This window comes from Cynocephalus volans, chromosome 10 (genome assembly GCF_027409185.1).
Source record: "Cynocephalus volans isolate mCynVol1 chromosome 10, mCynVol1.pri, whole genome shotgun sequence".
Lineage (NCBI taxonomy): Eukaryota > Metazoa > Chordata > Mammalia > Dermoptera > Cynocephalidae > Cynocephalus > Cynocephalus volans.
The window spans coordinates 38,909,042-38,935,186 of NC_084469.1; the positions used below are offsets into that span (position 1 = coordinate 38,909,042).

Here is a 26,145-nt window from a genome sequence, read left to right on the forward strand (position 1 = left end):
GTGGTGGTGATTGCACAACCTTGTGAATATACTAAAAACTACTGAATTGTACACTTTAAAAGGGTTGGTTTATAGTAGGTGAAAAAAAAGGTTTCTACCCCCACTCCTACTCCTTGACATAAACACTCAGTTCTGGGAGGCTAGGAGTTTCCCACTGTTTACCTTATTCTGTTACTCACCATGCCATGTATCAGCCTCTAAAACAACCAAAAAGGCACATTCTTCCCTTTAAATAAATTTCATGAAAATAAACCAAACTCTGTCTATAGCATAAGGGGCTCAGAGTGACATGGACACAAAGAATCTGTGAGTCACTCTGGATCAGCATTTTCCGAAGTGTGTTCCATAAAACACTAGTGCTATTGGGAAATGAATAGGTTGCAAAGAAAAGGGTCCTGTGGTCAAATAAGTTTGGAAAACACCAGATTAAATAAAATTGAATTGTTTTATTTACTATTAGGACTTCTCATCTTCAATATGCTAGTGTACATTGCAAAGATTCAAGTCCAGAGCATGGTAAGCACCATTTCCCAAATTAATTTGACCAAGAGACCCTTTAGTTTCTCAGGACTAGTAGGAAAAACTGCTGTAGACAGCTCTATTGAGACATCTCAAGAAACCACAGGGAGGCCTCATCTGAGAAGCTACAGAACAGTCAGGACCCTATCACGTGAGTAAAGATAGAATATAGTTCTCTTTGCTCGGAATGTCCAAATGCTCTATGAGGGTGGATGAGTTAGCATATGAAACTGAAAAGGGGCAGAAACAGGATGTAACCAAAGCCTTAATCTAAAGCATTTGCTGGCAGGAACTGTGTCTTAATCATTTTTAAGTCCCCAGTACTTAGCATGACATCTTGCAAATAGTTGCATTCAACATGCTTATGAAATGAGTGAATGAAAAAATAAAACTAGGGAACAGTCAAGCTTCAAGGGGATTTATCTGTATGTGCTAAATAATTGCTTTAGGAACTCTCTCAAGTGATTTAGGCAGAAAAAAGTAAAAATGTATTTTCCAAGTATCAGATGCATTCCATCATGGGTTTTTGTGAGAAGCTGGAAGGGGACAGGCAGAGAAGCAGCAGGCCATCCCAGTCTCTCATCCCTTGGATCTTCTGACAGGAGTAAGGCTGGCTAGCAAGGCTCTGGGTCTAAGATAGCTCTTTCATGTTCTTGTCCTCAGGCTGGGATCATTACGGAGGCCAAGTTGAAGGATCTGACACCCCCCATGCCTGTGATGTTCATCAAGGCCATTACTGCAGATAAGCAGGATTGCCGCAGTGTCTATTCCTGTCCTATGTACAAGACTTGTCAGCGGGGACCCACCTATGTGTGGACTTTCAACCTGAAGACTAAGGAGAACCCATCCAAATGGGTTCTAGCTGGAGTAGCCTTGCTTCTCCAGGTTTAGCTTCCTGCAGAGCCACTGAGAAAATGAGAAAAGAGCCTAGGCTGGAGCCTGCCTAGGACAGGTGGGTGAAGGATGACCACAGACACTTAGAAAGATAAGACATCATGAGCACCCACAATTCTGTAGAATTCCCCTAGGGACTTGGATGGAGAGCAGTGTCTATATTGAGGCTGAGCTGGAGGAGTATGGGCCTCAAACTAGGAGAGGAGAATTTTGTAACACCGAACCTTTCCAATAAAATGATTTATTTCTCAACTGTGTCTGGTCCAGGCTTCGAGAGTTGTTGAGTCATAAGTGACCAGGAAGAGACCAAGCAAAACAAGCCACAGACACTGAGCCCTGACCTTGTTACACTGCACTATACTCAGTGCCCTAGTTCCTGGTGACCCCACATCGTTCGACCGGTGACGGCAGCATCATCCATGAATGAGAATTTCCATTTTAGCAAGCTCTTCAGGTGATGGTGGTATACACACTATGGTTTCAGCAACACTGCCTTAGGTGAGGGGTCACCAGAATTTTTCTGTAAAGTCGGACAGTAAATATCTTAGGCTTTGCAGACCATATTGTCTTTGTTTTAACTACTCAACTCTGCCACTGCAGCACAAAAGCAGCCTTAGACAGTATGGAAACAAATGGGTATGGCTGCAATTCAATAAACTTTATTTACAAAAACAAGCAATGTGACCTATTTTGCTGATCCCTGCTGTAGAGGATAAGGAAAGTATATATAAAATACTTTTCCTTCATTAATTCATACATCTAACGCCTACTATATTTGCTGAGGATACAACTGTGAACAAATAGGTTGTTTTCCTATACCTCCGTCATTCTTCAGATAATTTAACAGGAACCCAAGGAGAAACACGTTCCCTAAAGTTTTTGATCTGAAAATTTCCTAGATTTTCCTCTGTGGAACAAATTTTCACTGGAAGCCCAAAGGATTCCACAGTTTTGACGAGTTTTAAGGAGGTCTATAAGGCAGCTTGTTTGGTAAGAAAAGTCTGGGAGGGCATAGTGTTCCTTCTGGAATCATTATTCCTTCATATCCTTGCAGAGACTTACTTTTTTAGATTAATTACTATCCAGAACAGTGGTTCTTAAACTTGAGCAGGCATCAGAATCCCCTGGAGAGCTTATTAAAAACAAAGACTGCTGGGCCCCGCACTTTAGTATTTCTGATTCTATAAGTTTAACAAATTGCTGATGCTGCTGGTCTGCAGGCTACACTTTGAGAACCCCTGATTTAAACATCAGATCCCAACATCCTACAATTCTCTGCTATATGCACAATACAGAATCTAATGCCAATTCCTCCATGATTTTCCTGCTTTCTTCACTGCAGTTCCTACACCACCTTAAGTGGAGCCTTATTCCTCATCTTTGTGCCATAAGGGAGTTAACAAATTCCTCCTGGAATCCAGAAACTCCAACTTGAGTTTGTCTCTCCTTTCCCCTTAACCAGTAATGTACTGCCCATTGTTTGTCAATCTCTTGCAGTTTCCTGCCTATAGGTTAATTTATTTTCAGGTCGATAGTTCTTTCACATTAACATCATCCTTTCTGACACTCGCCCAGGATAGTACAATAAGAACAGGCAAGAAGAGAACTAAGATGGTGGAAGGTGGAAGTCTCACCATACAAGAGCAGGACACTTTAAGGCATGTAACTTTTGAAGACAAGGACAATTGGACAGGTTAGATATATGTGTTAATAAACCTCTAGACAGTACTATAAATTAGATCAATACTATTGATTTCTTCCTAACACCCACAGACAAAATGAGATAATAAAGATAATTTTAAAGCATCAAGCACTTTAGCAAAAATGACAGACTAAGTGGGATGCCAGGAGAAAGAGGAGCAGCTTGAGGCATGAGATAAAGTGAGAGGTAGGCTGAAGAAGAGTACACCAAAGACAGAGTTACCTGAGATAAAGGTGTGCCCAGCACTGGCCAAGCTCTCACAACCTGGGCATTAGGTTAGCACTTTCCTGTTACTGTTCTGCTACATTATAAATTTGATAAGTTTATTTGGGCTGATCTTGGAGCTCAGCTACTACTTATGGCCTTCTATGAAAAAATGTGCTTTGAGTTATAGTTAACACACAGTGAACACTTCAGACACAAATAAAAATAGGAAGTGACTCTACGTTTATTTTGAATAAGGGGCACTTGAAGTTAATTTTTCACCCATCTGACAAAGAAAACTGGCCTCCTATGCTTCCCCTTCTGTAACAGAAGAGCTGCTCTAGCACCCCAGTTCTAAAGGGCTGACCAATTTTCTTCCCATCAGCAGTGACTGCAGCTACCTGAATTCAACTCTTCCCAGATAGCACTTCTAAAACAGGATCTCCAATTGAGATTTTTTTCTCAAGGGGTCCAAAAAAGGAGATGAGCTGAAACAAGAAGAACTTTCTTTCTCCTGATGCAAAAGCAAGATATTAATTCAATCCAGAGGCCAACATATATCCTCCAAGTCCAACACCATGTCTGTGTTCTCTCCTCTCCAGTCCATGAAGAAGAGAGAGAACAGATATCATCTCATAGATGCAATTCCTCCAGATAGAGCTGAGTGTTTTTTAAATGGACTGGAACAGAGAAATAGGCTAAGAGAGTTTGGCTATTGGAAGGGCTTCTTCCCTAAGTGGGATTTCTGATGTTTGTCAAGGCTTGAGCTCCAGCTGAAACTTTTCCCACAGTGGGAACATTTATAAGGTTTCTCTCCTGTGTGAACCCTCTGATGCCTAGTGAAGTTTGATCTTTGAATAAAACTTTTCTCACAGATAGGACATTTATAGGGCTTCTCTCCTGTGTGGATTTTCTCGTGGTAGCGCAATCCTGAGAAGTCACTAAAGCCTTTCCCACAGTAATCACATTTACAGGGCTTCTCTCCTGTGTGAGTTCTCTGATGTTTCACAAAGTCTGAACTCCGCAGAAAGGCCTTTTTGCAGATGGAGCACTGAAAGTATTTCTCTCCGGTGTGAGTTCTTTGGTGAAAAATAAGCTGAGAATTTCTATAAAAGGTTTTCCCACACTCTCTGCAGGTGGGGAGTTTCTGGGCCATGGGGGCTCTCGGCTGCCCTTTCTGGGAGGCCTCTCTCTTCTCGTCAAGCCACATGGTGGACAGTTCTCTTGGATGAGGATTAAACAAATGCTGACCTAGCTGCTTCCCAGAATTCCTTTCTTGAGGAGAGAGCTGTCCCCCTGTCTCCTCTCCCTGGAGGTTCTCCAGAGCCTGAGGGAGATTCTCTCCTTCTCCAAAACACCCTGGCTCATCCTCACTAAAGAAGCCCCTCAAAGAAGCCTGAGAAGGTGCTGCTCCTGAGGCTTGACAGGAGGAATCCAGAGGTTCCTGGTCCCTATGATTTTCCAAGTTTAGGTTCTCTTTGTCATTCTCTTGTCTATCTCCTGAAAGAAGAAAGAACATTTAAATGGTTCAATGAATTGTTATGCCATTTTCTAACTCACATGTCAAAGAAAGGGTCATTATAAAACATTCATTCTTTTTACAAAAAGGGCATCAGTGAATGAGGAAGAAATGGTCATTCAGCCTGCACGCTTGGGACTCCCTTCCCTTGCACTGGGTTCAAGGTTAAGCGATTCAGCGCTGGAGCTGAGAATTTCTGAATAGCACAGGAAGGCTTGTAGAGGAATTTTCTAATCCCTGCATAAATAAGTGCCACGCATTTCTTAAGGCCCAGGAAAAACAAGTATATTATATTCAAGTACTACTTTTAAAATGATTGATTTTTATAAAGATAATCACTAAAAAAAATTTGGAGATTGAGAAAAGTATACAGAAGAAAACCAAATCAACCTCAATCATATTACCCAGAGGAAAAAACTATGAGTATACATTTCCTTCAAGTCGTTTTTATTGAACCTATATGTATGCATATATATGTTATTTTCTAACATAATTGATACCATAGTGTATATACGTTCTATATCTGGCTACGTAGCATTCAAATTGTAAACCGAGGTATATGATCAGTTTAACATTTGACATAGATTCTCCCATTCATAAGTAACCCAAAAATTCATTAAATGCATGAATGTGTCATTTTAGTATGTTTGCAATACAGTGGGGCTGTAAAGTATAAAAGTGAATCCTTTGATCTGTGTTTGAACCCAGCATTTACAAGTGCTTTGTTAACTCACATAAGCAGTTAAAATTTTGTTTTTCTCATCATAACTTAAGTTTTCAGTTATTACTACTTAATGATGCATATAGTAAAAATTTTTACTTGGGTGGCAGATGAAATATTTATTTTCAACTTTTATAAATTATCTTATCCCTGTAGATCTAAAGAAGCTTTTTACCTTTATCATTCACATACGAGGTTACCTCAAAAAGTTCATGAAAAGATGTGTATTATCTTTCAATTCTATTTTTCTACAAACTTTATGAAGTACCCTTGTATTAGTGTCTTTTCCTTTATCTGCCAGAGATCTAGGCATGTGCTAGAGAAATAGACCTAAATTTGTTAATTCAAAAAGCTTTAGAACATATTCCTCTCAAATGGCAAAGGTACTTTCTCTTGTCTTTAAAGAAGCCTTTATAAATATCATTTTAAAGAGCTGAGTAATGGCCCATCATGGAGATATCACAATAAACACATAATTTATTTAAGAGGGCCGGCCCCATAGCTCAATCGGGAGAGTGTGGCGCTGGTAGCATCGAGGCCGTAGATTAGGATCCTATATAGGGATGGCTGGTGTGCTCACTGGTTGAGCATGGTGCGGACCACACTGGGCCAGGGGTTGCGATCCCCTTACTGGTCAAAAAAGAAAAAAAGAATTCTCCTACTGTGGAAATATAAATAATTTAATGTGGTTTTGCTACTATAAACAATGCTGTGATATGCATTTAAATCTTCATAAGTTTTTGCCCACATTTCTGATCAATACCTGAAAGGAATTCCTCAAAGTGGAATTACAGTGTCAAAGGGCATGAATATTAAGACTCTTGACACCTACTGGCAACCCAATTTCCAAAATAACTCTGCCATCCTCTGGTATGTGAAGCTGGGCTGGGGGGCAGGTGAATACTCAATACTTAAGTATTAAACATTTTTTAAATATATGACATTTAGATCAGTGAAAAATAGTTTCTCATTGTCTTAAAATTTAACTCCTTAGTTATGGAACAATTTTTTCCCCATACTTATGAGCTATTTTTCATACTAAAGATTGCTGTCCATTTTTTACTGGGAAAGTCATTTCTTCCTATCAACTTGCTTTAACTCTTTCTACATTAAAAAAAAAATCATTTATCTTTCATATTCAAGAAAAATGTCTTTCACCAACTTAGTTACCCCTAATTTGGTTTGGGGGTCATCTTTGTGTACAGAAATTGTGGGGGGGGTTTGCTTTTTAAATATACTCAAGTCTATTCATCTTTTCCTTAATGATTGTTTCCATTACTTTTTTTTTTTTTTTTTTTTTTTTTTTTGCCTTTTTCGTGACCGGCACTCAGCCAGTGAGTGCACTGGCCATTCCTACATAGGATCCGAACCCGCGGCGGGACCGTCGCCACGCTCCCAGCGCCGCACTCTCCCAGTGCACCACGGGCTCGGCCCTCCATTACTTTTATACGTATAAAAATCTTTCCCAACCAGACATGACTCAAATATCTACCCATTTTTCTTATTATTATTTTATTTTAATATTATATCCTTTTTAAATCTATTTCCAATGTATTTTAACATATGACACACATGAAATCTAAATCAATTCCTTTTCCTAAAGAGTCATCTGCCCCACCCCTGCTCACCGAAGCAAGGCTCATCCCATGCATTTGTGCCATTTCCCCTCCCCTGCACGTTAAATGCTAATATAGACCAGCGTCTCCCTGGGCTCCCTTGTACATTCCACTGACCTGTACATCAATTTCTATATCAGTATCAAACTATTTTAATGATCTGATCTTTAGAAAACAACAGACTTAATATTTACAGATCTAATATTCATGAAACATTTTTCTTCTAATTTTTTTTTTTAACTATTCTTGCCTGTTGTATTGTTTCAGATAACTTTTTAAGAATCAAAATTAAAAGTACAAATAAAAAACTGTCTAAGAATCACTGTTCCACATAATTTTTTGAACCTCTCAGAATTCGGATTAGAAGTATGGGTATATGGCTTTTTGAGACTGACTCCTGCTGGCCTTCTTTAACTATGAGCTGTTCTTCCATATGGTTAAATAAAACAGCATATCCTCTCTCTCCTGTGACTTCTGTCCCTGATCTGAGTGCAGACCTGGCAGACTGGCCAACTGTTGTATTTTTCAGACCGGCCCTTTCCCATCTTGTTACTGTGGCTTCCACGCTCATCCGGGGTCTCTTCCCTGCACACCTGGACTCCTGCATTGACTTCCGACAGGCTTCTCTCCTCCAAGTGTCCCCTTCCTATCTGTCCTCCACACTGCTACAAATTAGTCTTCCTAAACCTCTTTCCACATATCCTTTCTCTCAAGAACCTACAATCGCATGTCTTTGTCTATCAGGAAAGGCTGGTGTTGTAGACTCCCCAGAGTTTGGTTCAAGGTAGGATCTAATGAGGCCATGTCAGCAGGTGGGATGAGGGGGAAAAACACACCATAAAACAAAATGAGTGGGGTACAGTAAGCTACATATATCACAAGTAAAACTATACTGCAAAGGGGTATATGGGAAATCTCTGTACCTTCCACTCAATTTTGCTATGAACCTGAAACTGCTGTAAAAAATAAAGTATATCAAAAAAATTTTAAAATCCTAATAATTGATCATGAAATAAAGTTTGAAAAATAGTGCTCCAAAGAAATCCTTGTGAAATACTACATTGATAAATACATTGCTTAAATTAAAATTATGTCTCAGTTGATGTTTGTTCTCTGTGTGGTATATTAGCAAAAGAAAATAACTAATTAGATCCCACTGGGAATAAAGAATGGCTTGTCATATAATTCCCATCCTTGGTCCTTTTCTTCCTCCAAGGTTCTGGGATTTATTGCTTATGTAAACGTGTGTGTGTGTGTGTGTAAGTTTGACAGTTAAGTTTTACATAACTGCAATGTTTTTAAAAAAATGTAGAGAGCAAAGAGTGACTGCTAGTTTACAATGGAACAAGTTCAGATTTCCTCTTCCTCACTCTTAAAACACAAGATTTATATGAGGTATTTGTTGATGCTGCTGTTTAATGAATGCTATGCGCACAGACATTAGATAAAATGTATTTTTCTGTTTTATTTTGCTGAAGTGGTTTGGTTACTATTCACTATAACCACAATTTTAAAAAGTCTAGTTACTTTGAATCTTCTTACTAAGAAGGGTAATAATGTCTGTTACATAAGCTTTTTTGAAATGGAATTCTACCCATATCTGTATTGGTCTCAATCTGTACCAATCTCAGTTCTCTCTGAAAAAGAAAGCTCTGACAACAGACAAGACTGAAGACAGCAGATCCAACGTGTGGTCTTCCTTCCATGGTTAAATTCACATGTCAACAGCTCTATAGCCAGAGACAAGGAAACCCAACTTCAGTATTCAAACTGGACTGACCAGACCATGGCTAGTTATAAACACAGCTGGCAATAGAAACCAAAGTCCTAATTCCTCTCCCACCACCTCCAATTTAATGACAGGAAGTCAGAAATGACTCCAGAACAATAAAAGATCACTCACCTATGCAGGTGGGTCTTGGGATCTTCTCATTGACATGAAGATGCAGTCCTACCAGCTCTTCCCCATATTCTGTTGAATTAATCAGGTCAGGTTTGGAATTGGAAATGCCTGCTACGGAGAGAGATAAGTATGTGGGCCTGGATGAATGAGGAAGACCGGGAGCTCAAGCTGTGTCTTTCAAAGGAACCCCCTAAGCATGAAGGGAAATATGAAAGCTCCAGAGATCACTTAGGGAAATTCATCTTTGAACTGTGCAGACCTTAAAAGGCACAGTACTCTCAAGATGACTATGATATATGGTGAAGGGCACAAAAACAAGAGTCTGGGCAGGTGACCAGAAGGGCCTGCAGACCATCCTGCAGGCTGGTGCAAGGATCATGACTGGGACCCCACCAGTGATAGTCTGAGGACTGTGGTTTAGTAGAAAAGAACACGGACACAGAACTGGCCACAACTAAGTTCCATCTTAACTCAGCACTTACGAGCTATGAAACAGAGAGCAAATACTTAATCTGACACTCACTTTCATCATCTTTAAAATGGGAATTTCATAGATTAAATAAGTTACTGTATGTAATGCACTCATGAGGTTCCTGGCACCCAGAATACTTTCAATATGTGAAAGTTCTTACCCTACAATCTCCAAGTGCCCAAGTGTGTTTCTAATGATTTCTTTCACCCAGAGAACTTTAAGTTGAGCAGATGTCCTGTGAGTGCATAGAAAATGCCTAACAGATTTCCAGTCTTTCCATCTCCTTCCATCAGTCTAACCCATGCCCTCACCTCCTGAGACCATTTTCCCATAGGTCTCCAGCATGAGATCCCAATATTGCTCCTTTTGAGTAGAATCCAGGTGTCTCCACTGCTCCTGGAAATAATACAATACTGTGTGACTGCAATGAAGGTTTTTGAACATGCCTTCCCTGCCCATAGGAAAGACGAGGAGAAAGGAATGTGCCATAGGATCCTGACCATTGGAAGATCTAAGAAATCATGGAGAGTGGTTCAAGGGATGAAGCGGCCAAAGGGGAAATGACAGTCCCTACATCCATATTTCTTGCCCTTGTTATAAAACATTTAGGCTTTAAATTCAGTACTTTTAAGTTGTATGTATTTAAGAGTAGAGAACATACAGAAGGCAGGAGCTTTCTCTACACTGTCCTTTAACTTTTTCAAGCACCTGTAGTAGGGGTCTTTGAACAGTAGGGGCCTGATATTGCCACTATTTAATTAAAATCTGGAAATTCAAGAGGAAAAAGAAATTAAAAAGGAATTTGTTGAAAAAGCAAGTGCAAATCAGAAAAAGGTGGGAAGGATCAACAGGAAGTCAACTGCTTTCTAAGCCCTACCCTGCAACAAGAACTAGTGGATACAAAGAGAGAGATGTTACAGCTGTACACAATTGTAATCTCCCAATATTTCTGCATTTAAGGTCTAACATTAAATCAGTTTTCTTCCCAGTTAGTGGGAAATTGATGAGTTCTCTGGAACAAGGTATCCCTCCATTAACCCCCAAAAGGAGCCCTTCTTTTCCTATGGAACTAAAGATTGGAGACTCAAAACTGGGAATGCCATCAGACTAGGGTCTAATCTCATGAATTCAAATTTCAATCTTCCCAACAAGAAGCCGACCATTAGAAACTCAGATTGTAGAGCAGAGTGATTAGCAACCCATTCTTTGGAATCAGACATACCCAGTTTCAAGTCCCAGCCTTGCCACTTCCTAGCTGTGTGACCTGAGTACTGTACTGAACTCAAAAAAATTGCTGAGATGTTTGAAAGAAATAATGCAAGTGTCACCTGTTTTCACAGCACACTGTACTTTTAATTCACAGCATTCATCACAGCTTATTAAATATTTATGTGTGTGTGTGTATATACACACATAAGCTTCATGAAAAAAGGACTCTGTCATTCTCTCCACTGTACTTTCCCAGTCCCCAAGACCCTGCCTGGGACAGAATAAACACTCCATATATGCTGTCAGGGTGAAATAAAGCCCTTAACAAAGAAGTCCTCAGTAGATGATATATATCACTACTATCGCAGGCAGTCTCCTAGATTCACCCCAAGGGTTTGAAGAGAGAATTAAGAGATTCTGCACACTTTCAGGATCCCCACAGTTGATAGGCATGCATTATGTCATGAATAGTCAGGCTACAGGGAGCAGAAACGAGGAGCGAAATTGGAAAGTCATCTTTCTGTTATACAGAATATACTCCTCAGGAAAGGTATTCTCAGTCCTAAATCAAGTCTGCCCTTAGCACATCAAAGGGAAGTGGAAATGGCTTGAGGAGAAAGGACACACCAAAAAGTCTTCTATTAGCAGATGATGCTAAGATAAAAAGTAAAAAACAAGGGGTTGGATGTTTTTGGGTGGAAAGGACAGGAAGCCAAAAGTCAACTTAACTATAACCACATTTTAAAGTGAATTTTAACTTTAAAAATTTAATCATTAAAGTGCGAATAGCTAGCAACTTATTTTGTTAATCCTCTGTGAATAAGGCCATTTTAACAACCTCCTGAAAATAACCAGCTTGAGCAAACATTGCTGAATACAGGAGTTCTCAGTCTTTGTGGTCAGAACATACAGACCCTTGCTTTGGTGCTAGCGGAGAAAAGGATGTGAATGGCAAGCACAGTAATGTGTGACTGGCTGCCTGGCTTGCTAGACACAGGGCCTATTCTGTGGGCACCAGAACAGTAGCTACCACGAACAGTACAAGACATGAAAGGATACAGCCATCAAAATCCCCAAGGGTAACACTCGACTCATTCAGAAACCAGAAGTTGCTTCAGGAGGCTCAGAAAAGTGTACCTCCAGCTTAAAGCCACAAACTTACTCAAGGAACTGCCAAGAAGCTGGCGATGTTTAAACAAAACCCCCTACTTAAGAGGCAAGACACCAAAGGCAGCCATCTTGCCATTTTCTCATATTTATAAGAGGAGGAAAAAACCCTAACTTCCTATTGTGGAAGAGAGGTGTAGGGGGATTTTGATGGGTGAATAATCCCTATTTTTGTGTGCAAATAGCACCATCTTGTGGGTTTATGAGATATTAGCAACTGATTTGCACAAAGAGTTATTTGTATGTGTTCCTTTCCTTTAAGTTTGAAAACACAGGAATGTGAGTAAATTCATCCTTCGAGTCTACGTGAGGTTCCAACTAAGTTACGGTTTCTGATAATGAAGCATTATTGCACAGGGACAGTGGTACCACTTCATTATTTGGGCATTATTTATTAAGTTCCTAATTTATGGAAGTGATTAGAGGGAGTGATTATTTATATTTAAAAATTCCCTTCACTTCCAAAGGATTCCATTAAATATGTCAAGGTATTTCTGAAGCAAAAATTGTTGTTAGTTTGGGGAAGAGATATTGGGATTGGGTAGAGATCACTTCTGTTTATCTGGGCTGAGTGGTGGTTAATTAGTTATCAGCTAAATGTAAGGAATTATAAACACACATACACACACACATATATGTATACCCGCTGTCAATAACGAATCAGTGCTGCTGAGCATTTTGAATCTTTTCACTTTAAGTTATCCAGAACAGGTAATGATTAATGTCTATCTACTCTACTAGTTAAGATATATTAATAAATGATATATACCTGTCATTGGGATGCTCTGTATATATAAGAGAAGCAACAATAATCCTCCAAGCCTGGCTGAAATATTTCACAGAATACCCAAATCTTCTTCACCAAGCAAACTGCTGCTTAACAACTTGGTTTCTGGGTACCTTGAAAGCAGGAAGAAGGGTATCCTTGATTCCCTAAAAAGGTATATCCCTCCCCTGCCACCTCTCCATCTCTCTTCCCCCAAGTAAATTGCAACACTGGTATTTTTGTTTCTAAATCTCTGAGTCTGAAAGGCTAAAGCACTGAATTAAACACCACCTACTGCCTTCTCTATTTCTACTTTCACTCTAAAGTACCTTGCAAGGCAAGTTCCAAGAAGAGTTCCCTCAAGGTTATTTTTGGTTTGTTTGTTTGTTTTTTGAATGAACATAACCTCAAGATTTTATTGCCTTTGTAATAAAACCAAAGATGAAGCCTAGAACTGGATCACTTGGCTCTCTCTCTTCTTATCTCCCACCAGTTCAAATGCTTGCATCGTTTAATAGCCAGCATTCTTCTGGATCTGCAGGTGTGCTCAATGCCTCAGCACAATCTTCTTTGTAGTTTAGCCTTTTTCCAGAAAATAGGCTTAGTCTGTCCACTATAGCCACTCTACTTTCTGTCATAATGCCACTTTCCCTGGGCATACAGAGAACCCTTGCCCTTCTTGTACTGGCCACTTTGTGAGGTTGGTGTTTGCCACACTTCTTATAGAAAGTCCGAAAGGTTTTAAGGAATGTTAACCACGTTTTTGCTACCGGCACAGAAAAAAAAGCCCCTCAAGATTTTAAATGATGTTTTGATTAAGGTGTATATATTCCTGAAAATTTTTATTTTTATCAAATGCAACTTTTCAGAGTTGCTAACTACATAATTAAGATAAATCTGTCCCAGAGACTGCTCTTTACAGCCAAAATTGAGGAAAAGCAACTAGATTTACCTTACTATCTGGAATAACTAAAAAGGGGGAAAAAATACATAAAACAATGGTTTTCAGACATTGCACATTATGCAGACCACAGCAAAGCAGAATAGAGATCCCTGAAAGTGGGGAAACAAATTAAGCGAGCCCCGCAGTTGCCCAAGCTTACTGCCTGGGGGGAGAATCCAGGCAGCAGCACAGGAACAAGAAAACCAGGCCGAGCCAAGCAGCCTCCTTGAGTTGAACAGAAGGAACTCAAAGTCTGGGGAGGTCATGGTGGTTAGAGTTAGCAGGGCAGAAAATCAGAGAGGAGGGAGCGGCACACAAGGAGAGCTCCAGAGATCTGCAGAGGGTCCCCCTCAAGCCCAGGAATAAAACACTCAAAAGAACAGAGGGAACAATCCCCCAGGCTCACACAGTGCTAGAAATTATTCATACTTCCACCCGAGCCAGGATGAAAATCTGGTACACTAAGGGACATCAAGCAGAGCACTCAGAAGAGTATTGCCTCAGTAGTGAGAAAAATTAGCCCTGGACTAAAAACTTCTCTTGTGCCACATAAAAAACTGTGTCCAAATAACATAACCACACCCCAGTATAAAGCTTAAGAACATTTATAGGAGTAAAAAAATATCCAGCATCTGACACAGTAAAATTCTCAATGTCTGATATCTTATCAAAGAATTCCAGGCATACAAAGCAGGAAAATACATCTCATAATAAAATTAATCAATCTGTCAAAACTGACCTAGAACTGATACAGGTGATAATCAGTAGACAAGGACATTAATACAGATATAACTATATTCTACATATTCAAGAAGCTGGAGGCAAGACTAAACACATTAAGTACAGACATAATAAAGCCCCAGTTCAAACTTCTAGAGATAAAAAGTACATCTCAGATGGAAAATATACTGGATGGGATTAACAGCAGATTACATGTTGCAAAGGAAAGACCAATAAACTTGAAGACATAAAAACAGAAATATCAAAAATGAAATACAGAGGTTTTAAAAAAAAAGGCAGGAAAAAAGAGTAAGCTGTGGGACAACTTGAAGAGATTTAATATCTGTATGAGTATATATATAATCATTTTACACATCCCACATGTATTATTCTCAAGTTCTCAAGAGATAAGAGAAATAAGGGTGACAGGAAAAAAAAAAAAAAAAAAAAAAAAAAAAACAGAACAGTTGAAAAAATAATGGCGAAAAAGTTTCCAAATATTTTTTATTCTATTTTTTTTTTTCTTGGTGGCTGGCTGGTATGGGGAACCAAACCCTTGACCTTGGTGTTACAAGGCTATGCTCTAACCAACTGAGCTAACAAGCCAGCCCTAAAAAGTTTCCGAATTTAATGAAAACTATAAACCCACAGATCCAAGAAGCTCAATGAATCCCAAGCACAAGAAACATGAAAATGACTCCAAGGCACATCATAATTAAATTGTTTAAAATCAGTGAGAACATATGAAGCAAAAAAAAAAAAAAAGAAAGAAAGAAAAGGAAAAAAGATACATTATATGCAGAAGAACAAAGATAAGATTATATTTTTCATGATTCCATTTTATATAAAATTATAGAAATACAAATTACTGTGTATTGACAAAAAGCAGATCAGTAGTTGCCTCAGGATGGTGGGGGCAGGTGAAGTGGGGCAGGAGGGAAGGATTACAAAAGCTAAGAGATAAAGTTTTAAGTGTGATGGAAATGTTTATTATCTTGATTATAGTCATGATTTCGTGAGTTTATATGTCTATCAAAATTTGCCAAATTGTACATTTTAAATATATGCAGTTTACTGTTTGTCAATTATACTTCCATAAAGTTGGGGTAGAGGAGAGTCACCTGCCCACATGGATATAACCATTCAAAATCTCAAACTGACTTCTATGTGGTTGACCTATGTCTAGGAAATGAAATAGTCTCTTCTTAGCCTAACCCAAAGGTAATAAAAGAGGACAAACAACCATATGTGGGGTAGAGACAAGATTTGCCTCTTCACACCAACTTGTACCTTTTTCCAGAGGCCAGAATCCATCATTCAAGATGACAATTAGGAAACATTCCTAATGAGAGAAATATTGAAACTCAGGATCCATTCCACATGTACTGTAATTGTTACCATAGCTAGGCCCTCCTCTCTACTCCACTTCTGAGATTGTGTCCCCTTTCAATCCTCTTGAATACTTACTACTGAGATGCCCTCGAAGCCTGGTTCAGGTGTAAGAGAAGCAAGGAACCAGCTCACCTGAGGTGCTGTTGGGAGAAGTGAGGCTCCAAAGTCCTGGTCTCGGATGAGCCTTTCCTTAGGTCGGAAAGGAAGCTGGGAAGCAGCCAGAGCTGAAGTGAGAAAAGAAAGTTTTCAGAATCCAGATGTCTTCCTTAACCACTCCCCACAGGGCACAGATAAAAATCTTCACAAATCAGAACATCTATTCTGATATCCAAATTTCTACACTTGTCACCTCCCTAACAAACTCCAACTCCCTCCAACCTTCTAAACAAGTATCTCCCATACTTTCTCCCACCTCCTTTCTCAGAACCAAAATCCAAATGGTCTGGCCTAGTCATAAAGTGGCTTAAAATACAAATTTTGAATCTCCAAATCAGAGTGGCTCATGTAGGTCTACCCTCTTTATAAACTTTCCAGGGTTATCCCAAGCAGCAGATCCTTCCAACTCACACTTAAGCCTACTAACAATCCCCCAAATTTCTCCAAGACAGCACCACACACCACCATGAATACCTGCCCCTCACCTAATTCTGGTTCTGTGTCAGATTCCTCTTTCACGATGTGGCTCAGCACCTCCTCAGGCCCTGAGGGGGAATCCTGAAGTCCCAACTCCTGAGGCACCACTTCAAGATGTGGCTCCACTTCCCCCAGGTGGCAGGTTGGAGACTCCATCTTCTCTAAGATTTCCTGTCCTAAAACTTGAATGCTGATCTAGAGACCATATAGTACTAATTACTGAAGGATCCAGAGTCAGGATTTCTGAAAGATACAAAGCTAAACTTCTACAGCAGATCATAGACAGTCTTTAGGGACATAGAGTAGAGAGAAAGAAAATCAGCTTTTATTTCCAGTCCAGCAGGACCCAGTGAAAGAAATATTCCAAAAGACACCAAAAGCTGAGGCCTGAGCCAAGCCTGGAAGACCTTCAAGACATGCCATTTACATCGTATTTCTACCGGAAAGTCTCTACCAATTGCATAGTCTCAAGCACCTAGTGAACAGTCTCAAGCATCTTTTGAACAACTTCTCAAACTTTCTATTCTAAAGATGGAATGGGATGGAAGATTTTACCCTTAATTCCCAATGGCTAAAAGGTGTTAAGAGTCAGACAGTCTTAGAATTAGGTGAGGTATGGGGAAACCCAGATGTGGTATAATGAGAAATACATATTTAGTCTTTGCCCCTGGTTCTGGCACAGAGCTGCTAAAACCCTTGTAATTTCCTGAGTGACAGGAGTGGAAGAAGTGTCTTTTGTTAATCATAACGAGCCCTTTTCAACCATACCTGAATTTATGCTAATGAGATGACTCTTGGTGGGCCCCTAGATAGCTTCAGGATTGGGGCTGGTTGCCAGAGGAACCAACCGCATAATTAAAGGGTTGGAACCCCTCCCTCCCCACCACCATCACTTCTGGCGAGGGGAGCGGGGAGCGGGCTGAAGATTTTGAATCACCAGAGGCAAATAATTTAATTAACTGTGCCAAAGTAGTGAAATCTCCATAAAAATACCTAAACAATGGTGTTCAGAGAGCTTCCTAGTTGGTGAACTCAAGGAGGCAGTGGTCAGGTGGCACACCAGGCAAGGGCATGGAAGCTCCACACCCCTCCCACATACCTTGCCCTATGCATCTCTTCCACTTCACTATTAGTGAGTTGTATCCTTTATAATAAACTAGTAACCATAAGTAAAGATCTTTCCTGATTTCTGTAAGTCATCTTAATGAGTTATCAAACCTGAAGAGGGGGTGGTGGGAACCCCCAAACATATAGCCAACTTGTCAGAAGTACAGGTGGCCTCTGGGACATGCTACTGGCATCTGAAGGGGGTGGGGGTTAGGGATCATGTGGGACTGAGCCCTGAACCTGTGGGGTCTGCACTAACTCCAGATAGTTAGTATCAGAACTGAATTGAATTGTTGGACACTCAGTTGGTGTTAGAGAATTGGTTGTTGGCGTGGGAAAATCCCACACATTTGGGGTCATAAGTGGTATCAGGAAAAGGGCAACACACCTGATGAGACTCCAGAGGAGCCCTGTGCTTCACTCACAAGTCATAACACCCTCTGCTTACCCACTGCCAGAGTCTTTGGGGATCTCCCTTCAAGCTCTCCACAAGGGTCACTGCCTCTTCTCCACTGCCTGGACACTGTTTCCGCACCCACATCTGGATCTCCCCAGGCAGGATAGTGAGAAACTGCTCCAGCATGAGGATCTCTAGGATCTGCTCCTTGGTGTGAACCTCCGGCTGCAGCCACTGGAAACAGAGCTTCCGCAGTTGTCTCAGGGTCTCATGGGGCCCAGACATCACCTGGTAACGAAACTGCCTGAAAAGCTGGCGTGCAGTCTCAGGGCTGGAGAGCTCCCCTTGAGAGGTAGCATCTGTTCCAGAGAACAGGGAGTCGGCCTTCGCCAGTGATGGCAGCTGGCCTAGGGCCTGTCCCAGGTCAGTGGGCATCGTCTGGCTTGGCAAGTCCTTTTCGGTGACGTGCTGCTGGGTGGAATTGTCTCTGGAGACAACCAGGTCTTCACAGAAACACTAAAAAAGAATGAAATTGAGTGCTGTACAAAGAGATAGATTTTAAGGAAAAAAAAATTAACATGCCCTACCTGAGAAGCCCTGGAGTCAACTGTAGATCTTTTGAAACTGCTCAATGAATATACTATTTTATTTTGAAAGATTGTAAACTTGAAGATGCAAAGCAAACCAGTGATTGATACCAGATCTAAACGGCCACCATCACTCTGCCCATTTTATAATGTTCTCTCTTGGTCTTCAAATGTCCAGACCAAGCAGAAGAATGAAATGCACCATGAAAAGTATTTTTACTCTAGGTTTTACATTAATGCTCTAGGAATAAAGGCTAATGTTGAAATGATCAGATACTTCCATAATTAATACGAGGTTAAAGAGAACAAATTAAGTCTTCCCCAAAAGATATAATGAAATTTCCAAGTGACCTCTTTTGAGTGCCATGTTGAAAATAGGTCTATTTGGGAATTTATGAAAAACTGGTCATACCTGAAACTTTTGGCCTTGGGCTTATTTAAAGAGGGTTTAGAATAAATACTGACTACCTCAAAAATATTCCTATGGCCTCACTATTTTATGTGAATGGTATCAAAATTTAAAAGACAGCAACTAATGGAGCTCCAGTGGCGCAATCGGTTAGCACACAGTACTTATAAAGAAGACAGCAACTAAGAAGGTGAAAAGAGAAACATTAAATGGCAAAACTAATATTAAGATATGTTCAAAGAATCATGCACTATTTCTAGTTAACTTTCTTGCAGATAATCCTAATTTTGGATTAGTGGGTCCATCCTTAAATGTTACGAAGGAGCTAGAAGTCATCATTTCTCTACAACACTAATCACAACAATCAAAAAAACACCCAATCACTTGTGTGTCTGGCTTAATCAGAAGTCAGTATAACAATCTAGCTTTTACTAGCTGCTTTTTTCTTAAGGTAAAAGAATCAATGTCCTCATCCCTACCATTTCATGCATATAATTCATCCTCCATCAAAAAAATTATTAAAAAAAAAAAATAAGAAAGTAAATTTTTTCAAGTTATAAAAAGGGAAAAGTGGTGTAAAAGTGATTAATCCAATATCGCATTTCTCATGGGGACCTCACTAAATTTATTTTTGTTTAAAAAGAAATCCACATATTTCATTCATATATTCACATGGCACCCATTGTGCTAGAGTGACAGATGTTAAGTGCTCAATAAGTACATGCTTGGGGAATTCTGTTTCTGGTCATGGCAGAGTAACCGGTAATAGAGCCTAGCCCTCCCCCTGGAAGCAGCTAGAAAATTGGAGAAAACATATAAGGCAACTGTTGTCAGGCACTAGACAACAAGGCAGGCAAGAATGCAGTCCCTGACAGAAGTGAGGTAAGTCCCATGATCATCCTGGCTGTATGCTTGGGACAATTTCCTAACCACAGCACAGGAAGGTGGAGCTCAAGCAGAGCACAGTGGTCTCACCAAACTGAGGAGGCAGACATCAGAACTGGCAACTGCTGAGGTGGCTGGAATCTGAAGTTTAGGGCAGGGAGGGAGCTGTGGGAAAAGGGACAGATGTTTGCATGGGGTTTCCCCTTAAGCTGTTGATCAAAAGTTGGACTGTACATGAGCAGAGTGAAACTGCAAGGTTTGACAGACACCAGTTGCTACAGGGTTAAGAGCAAAACAGATATCCAAAAGGCCAAACACTATTGAGAGACACTGGAGTTTTTGACCATCCAGAGTGGAGAGACCTCATTAACACCCAAGGTATCCTGACATATGAAAGGCTACCTGACAGAAGTAAAGACCGCACCCTAGAGTAAGACCTACTTTCACCTGCCCTAACAAAACCTAAAGTCCACAGGTGAGACCCAGCCTAGTGGTCAAGTCTCATCAACTTAGGAAGGCCTGGGAAACATCTTGGACTTTCCAAAGATCTGCTCTATTAAAGCATAAAACCAAGACCACACAAGTTTAAAGTGATCAATTAGTAAGCAAACTGCCTGCTAGAACAAAACATTACCAGTCTTAAGAACAGAATCCTCAACATCTAAAATGTGTCATCTATATTACCCAGGGTGTGATCCAAAAATCACTAAATAAATAAACATGAAAATGTGTCCCAAAGTCAAGGAAAAAAGCAATTAAGAGAAACCATCTCCAAGATGGCCCAAGGACTTAACAGAAAAATATGCTTTTAATGAGAAAAGAGGGACTCTTTACAGAGAAATGGAAACTATAAAAAGAAACAAACGCAAATTCTAGAAAAAGAACTACAACATAGATTTCTACATCAAGCAAAAACCTCCTTCAAAAACTATAATTAAAACACACAGTTTTCAGATAAACCAGGAGAATTTGTCACCAGTAGATGTGCCCTACAAAAAAATGCTAAAGGACATTCTCCCAGGTAACGTGAAACTCATATCTACAGAAAAGAATGAAGAGCACCAAAATGGTTAATACATAGTGAATAAATAGAAAATACTATGCTTTTTTTCTCATAACTTCCTCAAAAGGCAGCTGACCATTAAAAGCAAAAATAACAACAATATAACATAAGTAAAAGATATTAAAATAGCATGAAGAAATGTAATGAATCTGATATTACATTTGTGAACTGCCAAGTGAGAAATAAGGAGGACGTGGGAAATGGATGGTGGAGTGTCAGGTGGGAAATGGGAAGTGTAAAGGTGTTAACTGACAGGTGGGAAATGAGAAACATGAATTGTGAAGCATGAAGTGGTATCATATTAAACTTTGATAAGTTAAAGATGGATATTGCTAGCTCTAAAAATATTATACAAAAAAAAAATAGCTAAAAATCCAATAACCCAAAATGTAATAGGAAAGGAGCAAGAAACAAACAAAAACCAGAAAGGTCATATGGAAAACAAGACAATATGGTAGACTAAAACCCAACCACATCAATAACTACACTAAATATAAATGAACTAAACACTACAATTACAGGTATAGATTGTCAGAATTTAAAATGCAAGACCCAACTATATGCTGTCTGCAACAGATATTTTAATTATAAACACACAGATAGGTTGAAAATAAAAGAATGGAAAAATATATTCTACAAAAACAGCAAGGATATGAAAGTTGATATGGTTATATTGGTATCTGACCAAGCAGATACTTGGAAGAGAAAAAGATTTGAAGACAGGGACATTTCAGGGGACTGGATGGTAAGCTCAGTTGATTAGAAACCGATGTTATAACACCAAAGTCAAGGGTTCAGATCCCCATACTAGCCAACCACTAAACAAACAAATAAAAGGACATTTCAATATGATAAATGGGTCAAATTATCCAGAACACATACCAACCCTACATGTGTATGCACCTAGTATCAATTCTAAAGAGACAAATCTTCAATTATAGTTGGAGATTTTAACAACCTTCTCTTAGTAATTGATAGGACAAGTATATAAAACAAACAAAAATCAGTAAGGATATAGAAAATGTGAACAATACTATCAACCAACTTGATCTAATAGACATTCAAAGGACACTAGACCCAACAACTGCAGAAATACATTCACTTCACGTGCATAAGAAACATTCACCAAAACAGGGAGGGTTAGCAAGAAATTGGGAAAGTGCCACAAAAAATGATTACAAAGTGTAATATTGAATATACTAAGTATCCTGATTCGAGCATCACATATTGCACACAGGTGTTGATATTCAACACTGTACTCCACAGATACGGACAACGATGTTTCAAGAAAAAGAAAAAGAAACACTCACTAAAGCAGAACATATGCATAATTAAGCTTCAAAAGACTGGAATCTTAACAGTCTTAAGTAACCCATGGTCAAAGAAGAAATCACAAAGGAAATTAAAATATATTGTTGTAATGAATAATAATGAATAAACACAGCATATCAAACTTTGTGGGAATCAGCTAATGCATTCCTTAGAGGGAAACCTTCAGTTTCAAACAAATACCTATTTTAAAAAATGAATGAATATAGAAAAATCCTTCACTATCAAAATCTGTTTGGCTCCTGAGTTTCAAATAACAAGTAGCAGATTTCAGAAGGCAAGATATTGATCTGTAAACTTATTCAAATCTATCTGGTTCCTAAATTATGATAGCGATTTCAGTAACATTTAAGAGAAATGACAGGGAAAACTATAGATCTTATAAAATATTTAAATTTGATGTTAGCAATCGTTATACTCCCAGATAGTGGTAAGAAAAATACCTCAATTATTCCAAATTAAATTACTTTACAGAGGGTTTATGGGTTTACATCCCAATGACTTTATGAGGACCTGCTCCAGTTAATCACGAAAAAAAACCTTAAGATAACCACAAATCCATACTTGTTATACTTATTAACTCTTTAACAAATTAAAATGAATTTTTAAATTTGCATTTAGGAAAGTATAGTAACTATATATACATAATTTACATACACGGTTACATATAAGTAACCATTTGTTGAGCACCTATTACGTATCAGTTCACTATTAGGCTCTGTTCAAGTCATACCTAAACTTCACAGTCACGGTGCGAGGTACAGAGAGGAACCTCTGAGGCTCCCAAGATTCAAACCCAGGAAGCTCCTAAAGTCCCTGCTTTGGGGAGAAGAGCTGCCAACATCTGATAGTTTGTGGGGTGTTCTGGCATTTGTCACACACGGCTGGGGGGGGCATTTAGTGCCCCAAGGCCAGGGCAGTCTGCCCATCGGAGATGTAGTCTCACACTACGCCCCCCAAAACGACGACCACACCCTGCTGAGAGAGACAGAGACTCTAGGCATCATCCCAGCGAGTTCACGCTTCAATCCAGCCCTTGGGGGGAAGGAAGACCGGCCGCGCCCACAGGCACAGGGACGCAGAGCGGCGCCGGGGTTCAGGCTTCCGCCCGGCCGCCCCTCCCCCACACTCGCCGCGTCCCCCGAGCGCACGCCCCAAGGCGCACGGGCCGGCGCGTCCGCCGTCCCGCCGCCTCTCCCAGGGGGAGTTGGCGGAGTCCGTCTCCGACGCGGGCGGCACCGCGGCCGACCCCGGATGGTCGGCGCCGCGGCCCGCCCCGCCTGCGCGCTCACCTCAGCCCGCGGCGCCGGCCCCGGCGCACTTCCGGGAGCTCGGCGACGGCGGAAGGACGCGCGGCGTCGGGGCGGGGTCGGACGAGCCCAGAACTGAGGCCGAAGCTTCGATTGGCCGCCACGGCCGCCCGCCCCGCCCCGCGGCTTCCGCCGCAGTGGCCGAGCTGCCCGCGTTCCTTCATTCATTTCAGCCCTGTGCGTTCCTTCACTTCTCAGCGGACATCTATTGCGCGCCTACTCTGAGCCAGGCTCTGGACCAAGCACTGCGAGGGCGACCAAGATAATTCTTTCATCTGTCCCTATCCCTCTGCCCAGTCCCCCACCCAAAGGTGAAATTCTGCCATTATCCCCGGTTCTGAACCGGGGTCTCTCTCCTCCTCGCCATTCCTGCCTCACTTGGCCTCCCTGGGGCATTCGATTTGCCCCAGCCTTCCTCTGTCTTGCTTCTCCTACAGCTCTCACCAGCTCTGCGTTTCCTGGGCCCTCTCCTTGCACGTCTCCCACCCACTGACGGGCTGATTTGCTGTGGTGCCACCCTCTCTTTCCACCTTCCTCCTTTGTCTCTCTCTTCTGCCTTTTTCCCTCTCTCACTCGCACTTCAGCATGGATGTGATCCTTGACTCCTCCCTCCCCTTCTCCTTCCCTCTCCCACACGCCAGCAATCGCCAAGTCCTGTTATTTTCACCTCACTGTGTCTCAGCCACCTCTCCCTCTTTCCATTCTCACTGTCTCTACCTCGGCTCAGTTCCACATCATTTCCATCTGAGATCACGGCCTCAGCCATCTCACCAAGTCCCGAGCTTCCAGTCTTGCCCTTCTCCAGGCCATCTTGCACTGGCCACAGCAATCATCTTGTGATTCTAAGCTGCATTAATAGTATATCCAAGTTTGGAAGTTCAGTCTTGAGCGATTGGCAAACAGGAGAGTATTCAGAAAAGGAGATGTCAGTATGGTGAAGTGTCCTGTCTCTGTCCCGTGTTTAGAGGAGTTGAAGACATCTGGTGGGGGGGGGATATGATATCTTCATATACCTGAAAAACTGACCAGTAAAAAGGGATTTGACATGTTCTGTAGGTTCCAGGAGCTGAACAAGATCCAATGTGTGAAACTACTCTTTCAGGCTTACCTAGGTGGAAGTTGCTATATTGACTCCTAAGAAAGCTGCTTTATGAGTTCCTGAGGATGGCATGGTTAACAATTTATCAGGAACATTTAGATAGACTTCTGCATTGCATGTTACTTCTATGACCAAGGTGCTATCCTTCTAAGAAAGGAGATAAACTGGCTTGAAGGGGACGCTGAGAAGTTCATCAACATGTTAGCTTTGAACTGGTCAACACCCAAAGAAAGATAACTGTAATTCAAAACCTGTAAATTGGGCCACAGACCCCTTTGTGAATCTGATGGAGGCTATAAAACTTTTCCCAAGGAAGATGTATACACACATCCACATACAACATTTTGTACTCAAATTCCAAGAGTTAACAGAGCCCAGAAGGCCGTCCTTGGAACCCACAAACTTCAGGTTGAGAACTCCAACCTGGTAGATGGTTCCTAATATGGAAGTGACACTTGGCAGTTTAATAATTTTTTTTAAACTGACAACTTGGGAAGAGGCATAAAACATTCCTTCTTTTTGAAGAGACAGAACACCAAAAAGATATTTTTAAAACAGGCAGACCACTATACCTGTTTAGGAAATAATGGAAAGCTGGCATCTATTTCTATTTACTTTTTCACTTACTTATTTGGTAAGTATCAGATGCCTCCTCTATGTCCAACACTATTCCAACAGCTAGGTATACAACAGTGAACTAAAAGTCTCAGCCCTCACTTATTTTTTGTTGGGAGCACTGGACAATAGATAAATGCACAATTAATAAGTATGTTGGGTGATGATAAGTGTTGTGGAGAAAATTAAAACAGAGTAAGGATAGGGAGTGTTAGAGATGGGGTGGAATTTATATAGGATGGTCAGGGAAGGACTAACAGATAAAACAACCTTGGACTGAGACCTGGAATTAAGGAGTAAGTCTTGTGCTTACCTGGGGGAGCTTTCCAGGCAGAAGAAATAAATGTTGAAGCCCTGAGACATCTGAATGAAAATAGAACAGGTATGAGGACTGAGCCCTGGGCCACACCAATGTGTATGTAAAGGTAATAAGGAGGATCTATCAAAGGAGAAAGAGACTGAAGAGCCATTGAGGTAGAAGGAAAACAGAGTAGTATCCTGGAAGCCAAGTGCATAATGTGTTCAACAAAGGAGGGAGTAATCAAATGGACCAAATACTAGTGATGAAATGTTAAATGAGGATTGAGAATGGACAATTCGTTTTAGCAATAGGGGAATCATTGGTGACCTTGACAGGAGTGGTTAGGAATAGAGAAAACCTGAACCTAACCAGACCCAGCCAGGGGACTCTTTTTCCTCAGGCCAGACCAGGCCAGGAGGCCTCTTAGAGGCAGGTAAGGCTAAGCAGAGATACCCTTCATGGCAGGCTTGGTCGTGTTAGTGAGGCCCTTAGCACCAGGACAACCCAGGACAGTGGGGCCCTTAGTGCCAGGACAGGACCAGGGGGCCCTTAGTGTCAGGCCCACATAGGCTAGGGGTCCCATAGTAGCAGGTCAGGCCTGGACAGGTGGGTCTCTTAGCATCACCCCAGGACAGCCCTGGCCCAGCCAGGGAGCGCTAGGGA

The 26,145-nt window shown here is 40.9% G+C and overlaps 2 protein-coding genes across 4 annotated transcripts in view; one reads left to right on the top strand and one right to left on the bottom strand.

Annotated features, from left to right (window-relative positions):
* The window catches only part of DNAH9 (dynein axonemal heavy chain 9), a 372,221-nt gene extending 370,811 nt beyond the window's left edge, over window positions 1-1,410 (top strand). The window contains exon 69 of the mRNA XM_063109557.1: window positions 1,183-1,410. Within this exon, the coding sequence (XP_062965627.1) occupies window positions 1,183-1,410 (228 nt within the window). The remainder of the gene's footprint in view (window positions 1-1,182) is intronic.
* Window positions 1,411-3,545: 2,135 nt separating this feature from the next.
* On the bottom strand, window positions 3,546-23,487 carry ZNF18 (zinc finger protein 18). 3 transcript variants are annotated; one of them, XM_063109559.1, is made up of 7 exons: window positions 23,450-23,487; window positions 17,936-18,400; window positions 16,389-16,575; window positions 15,880-15,971; window positions 9,862-9,946; window positions 9,079-9,189; window positions 3,546-4,819 (listed from the first exon to the last, which is right to left on the bottom strand). In XM_063109559.1, the coding sequence occupies exons 2-7, from the start codon at window positions 18,317-18,319 to the stop codon at window positions 4,032-4,034; spliced, it is 1,647 nt and encodes a 548-aa protein (XP_062965629.1). In that variant the 5' UTR covers window positions 18,320-18,400; window positions 23,450-23,487; the 3' UTR covers window positions 3,546-4,031. The 3 variants fall into 3 exon arrangements, with proteins under 3 accessions (XP_062965629.1, XP_062965630.1, XP_062965628.1); XM_063109560.1 differs by lacking the exon at window positions 23,450-23,487 and adding an exon at window positions 22,891-23,425 and having other exon boundaries at window positions 9,079-9,186; XM_063109558.1 differs by lacking the exon at window positions 23,450-23,487 and adding an exon at window positions 22,891-23,425.
* Window positions 23,488-26,145: the final 2,658 nt, after the last annotated feature.

Coding starts and splice junctions, on each gene's coding strand:
- ZNF18 (XM_063109559.1), bottom strand. CDS start 18,319: ATGCCCACTGACCTGGGACAGGCCCTAGGCCAGCTGCCATCACTGGCG. Junction 9,190..9,861: donor TGGGAAAATGGTCTCAGGAG/GTGAGGGCATGG, acceptor CTCTCTCCGTAG/CAGGCATTTCCAATTCCAAA. Junction 4,820..9,078: donor CCCAAGACCCACCTGCATAG/GTGAGTGATCTT, acceptor TTCTTCTTTCAG/GAGATAGACAAGAGAATGAC.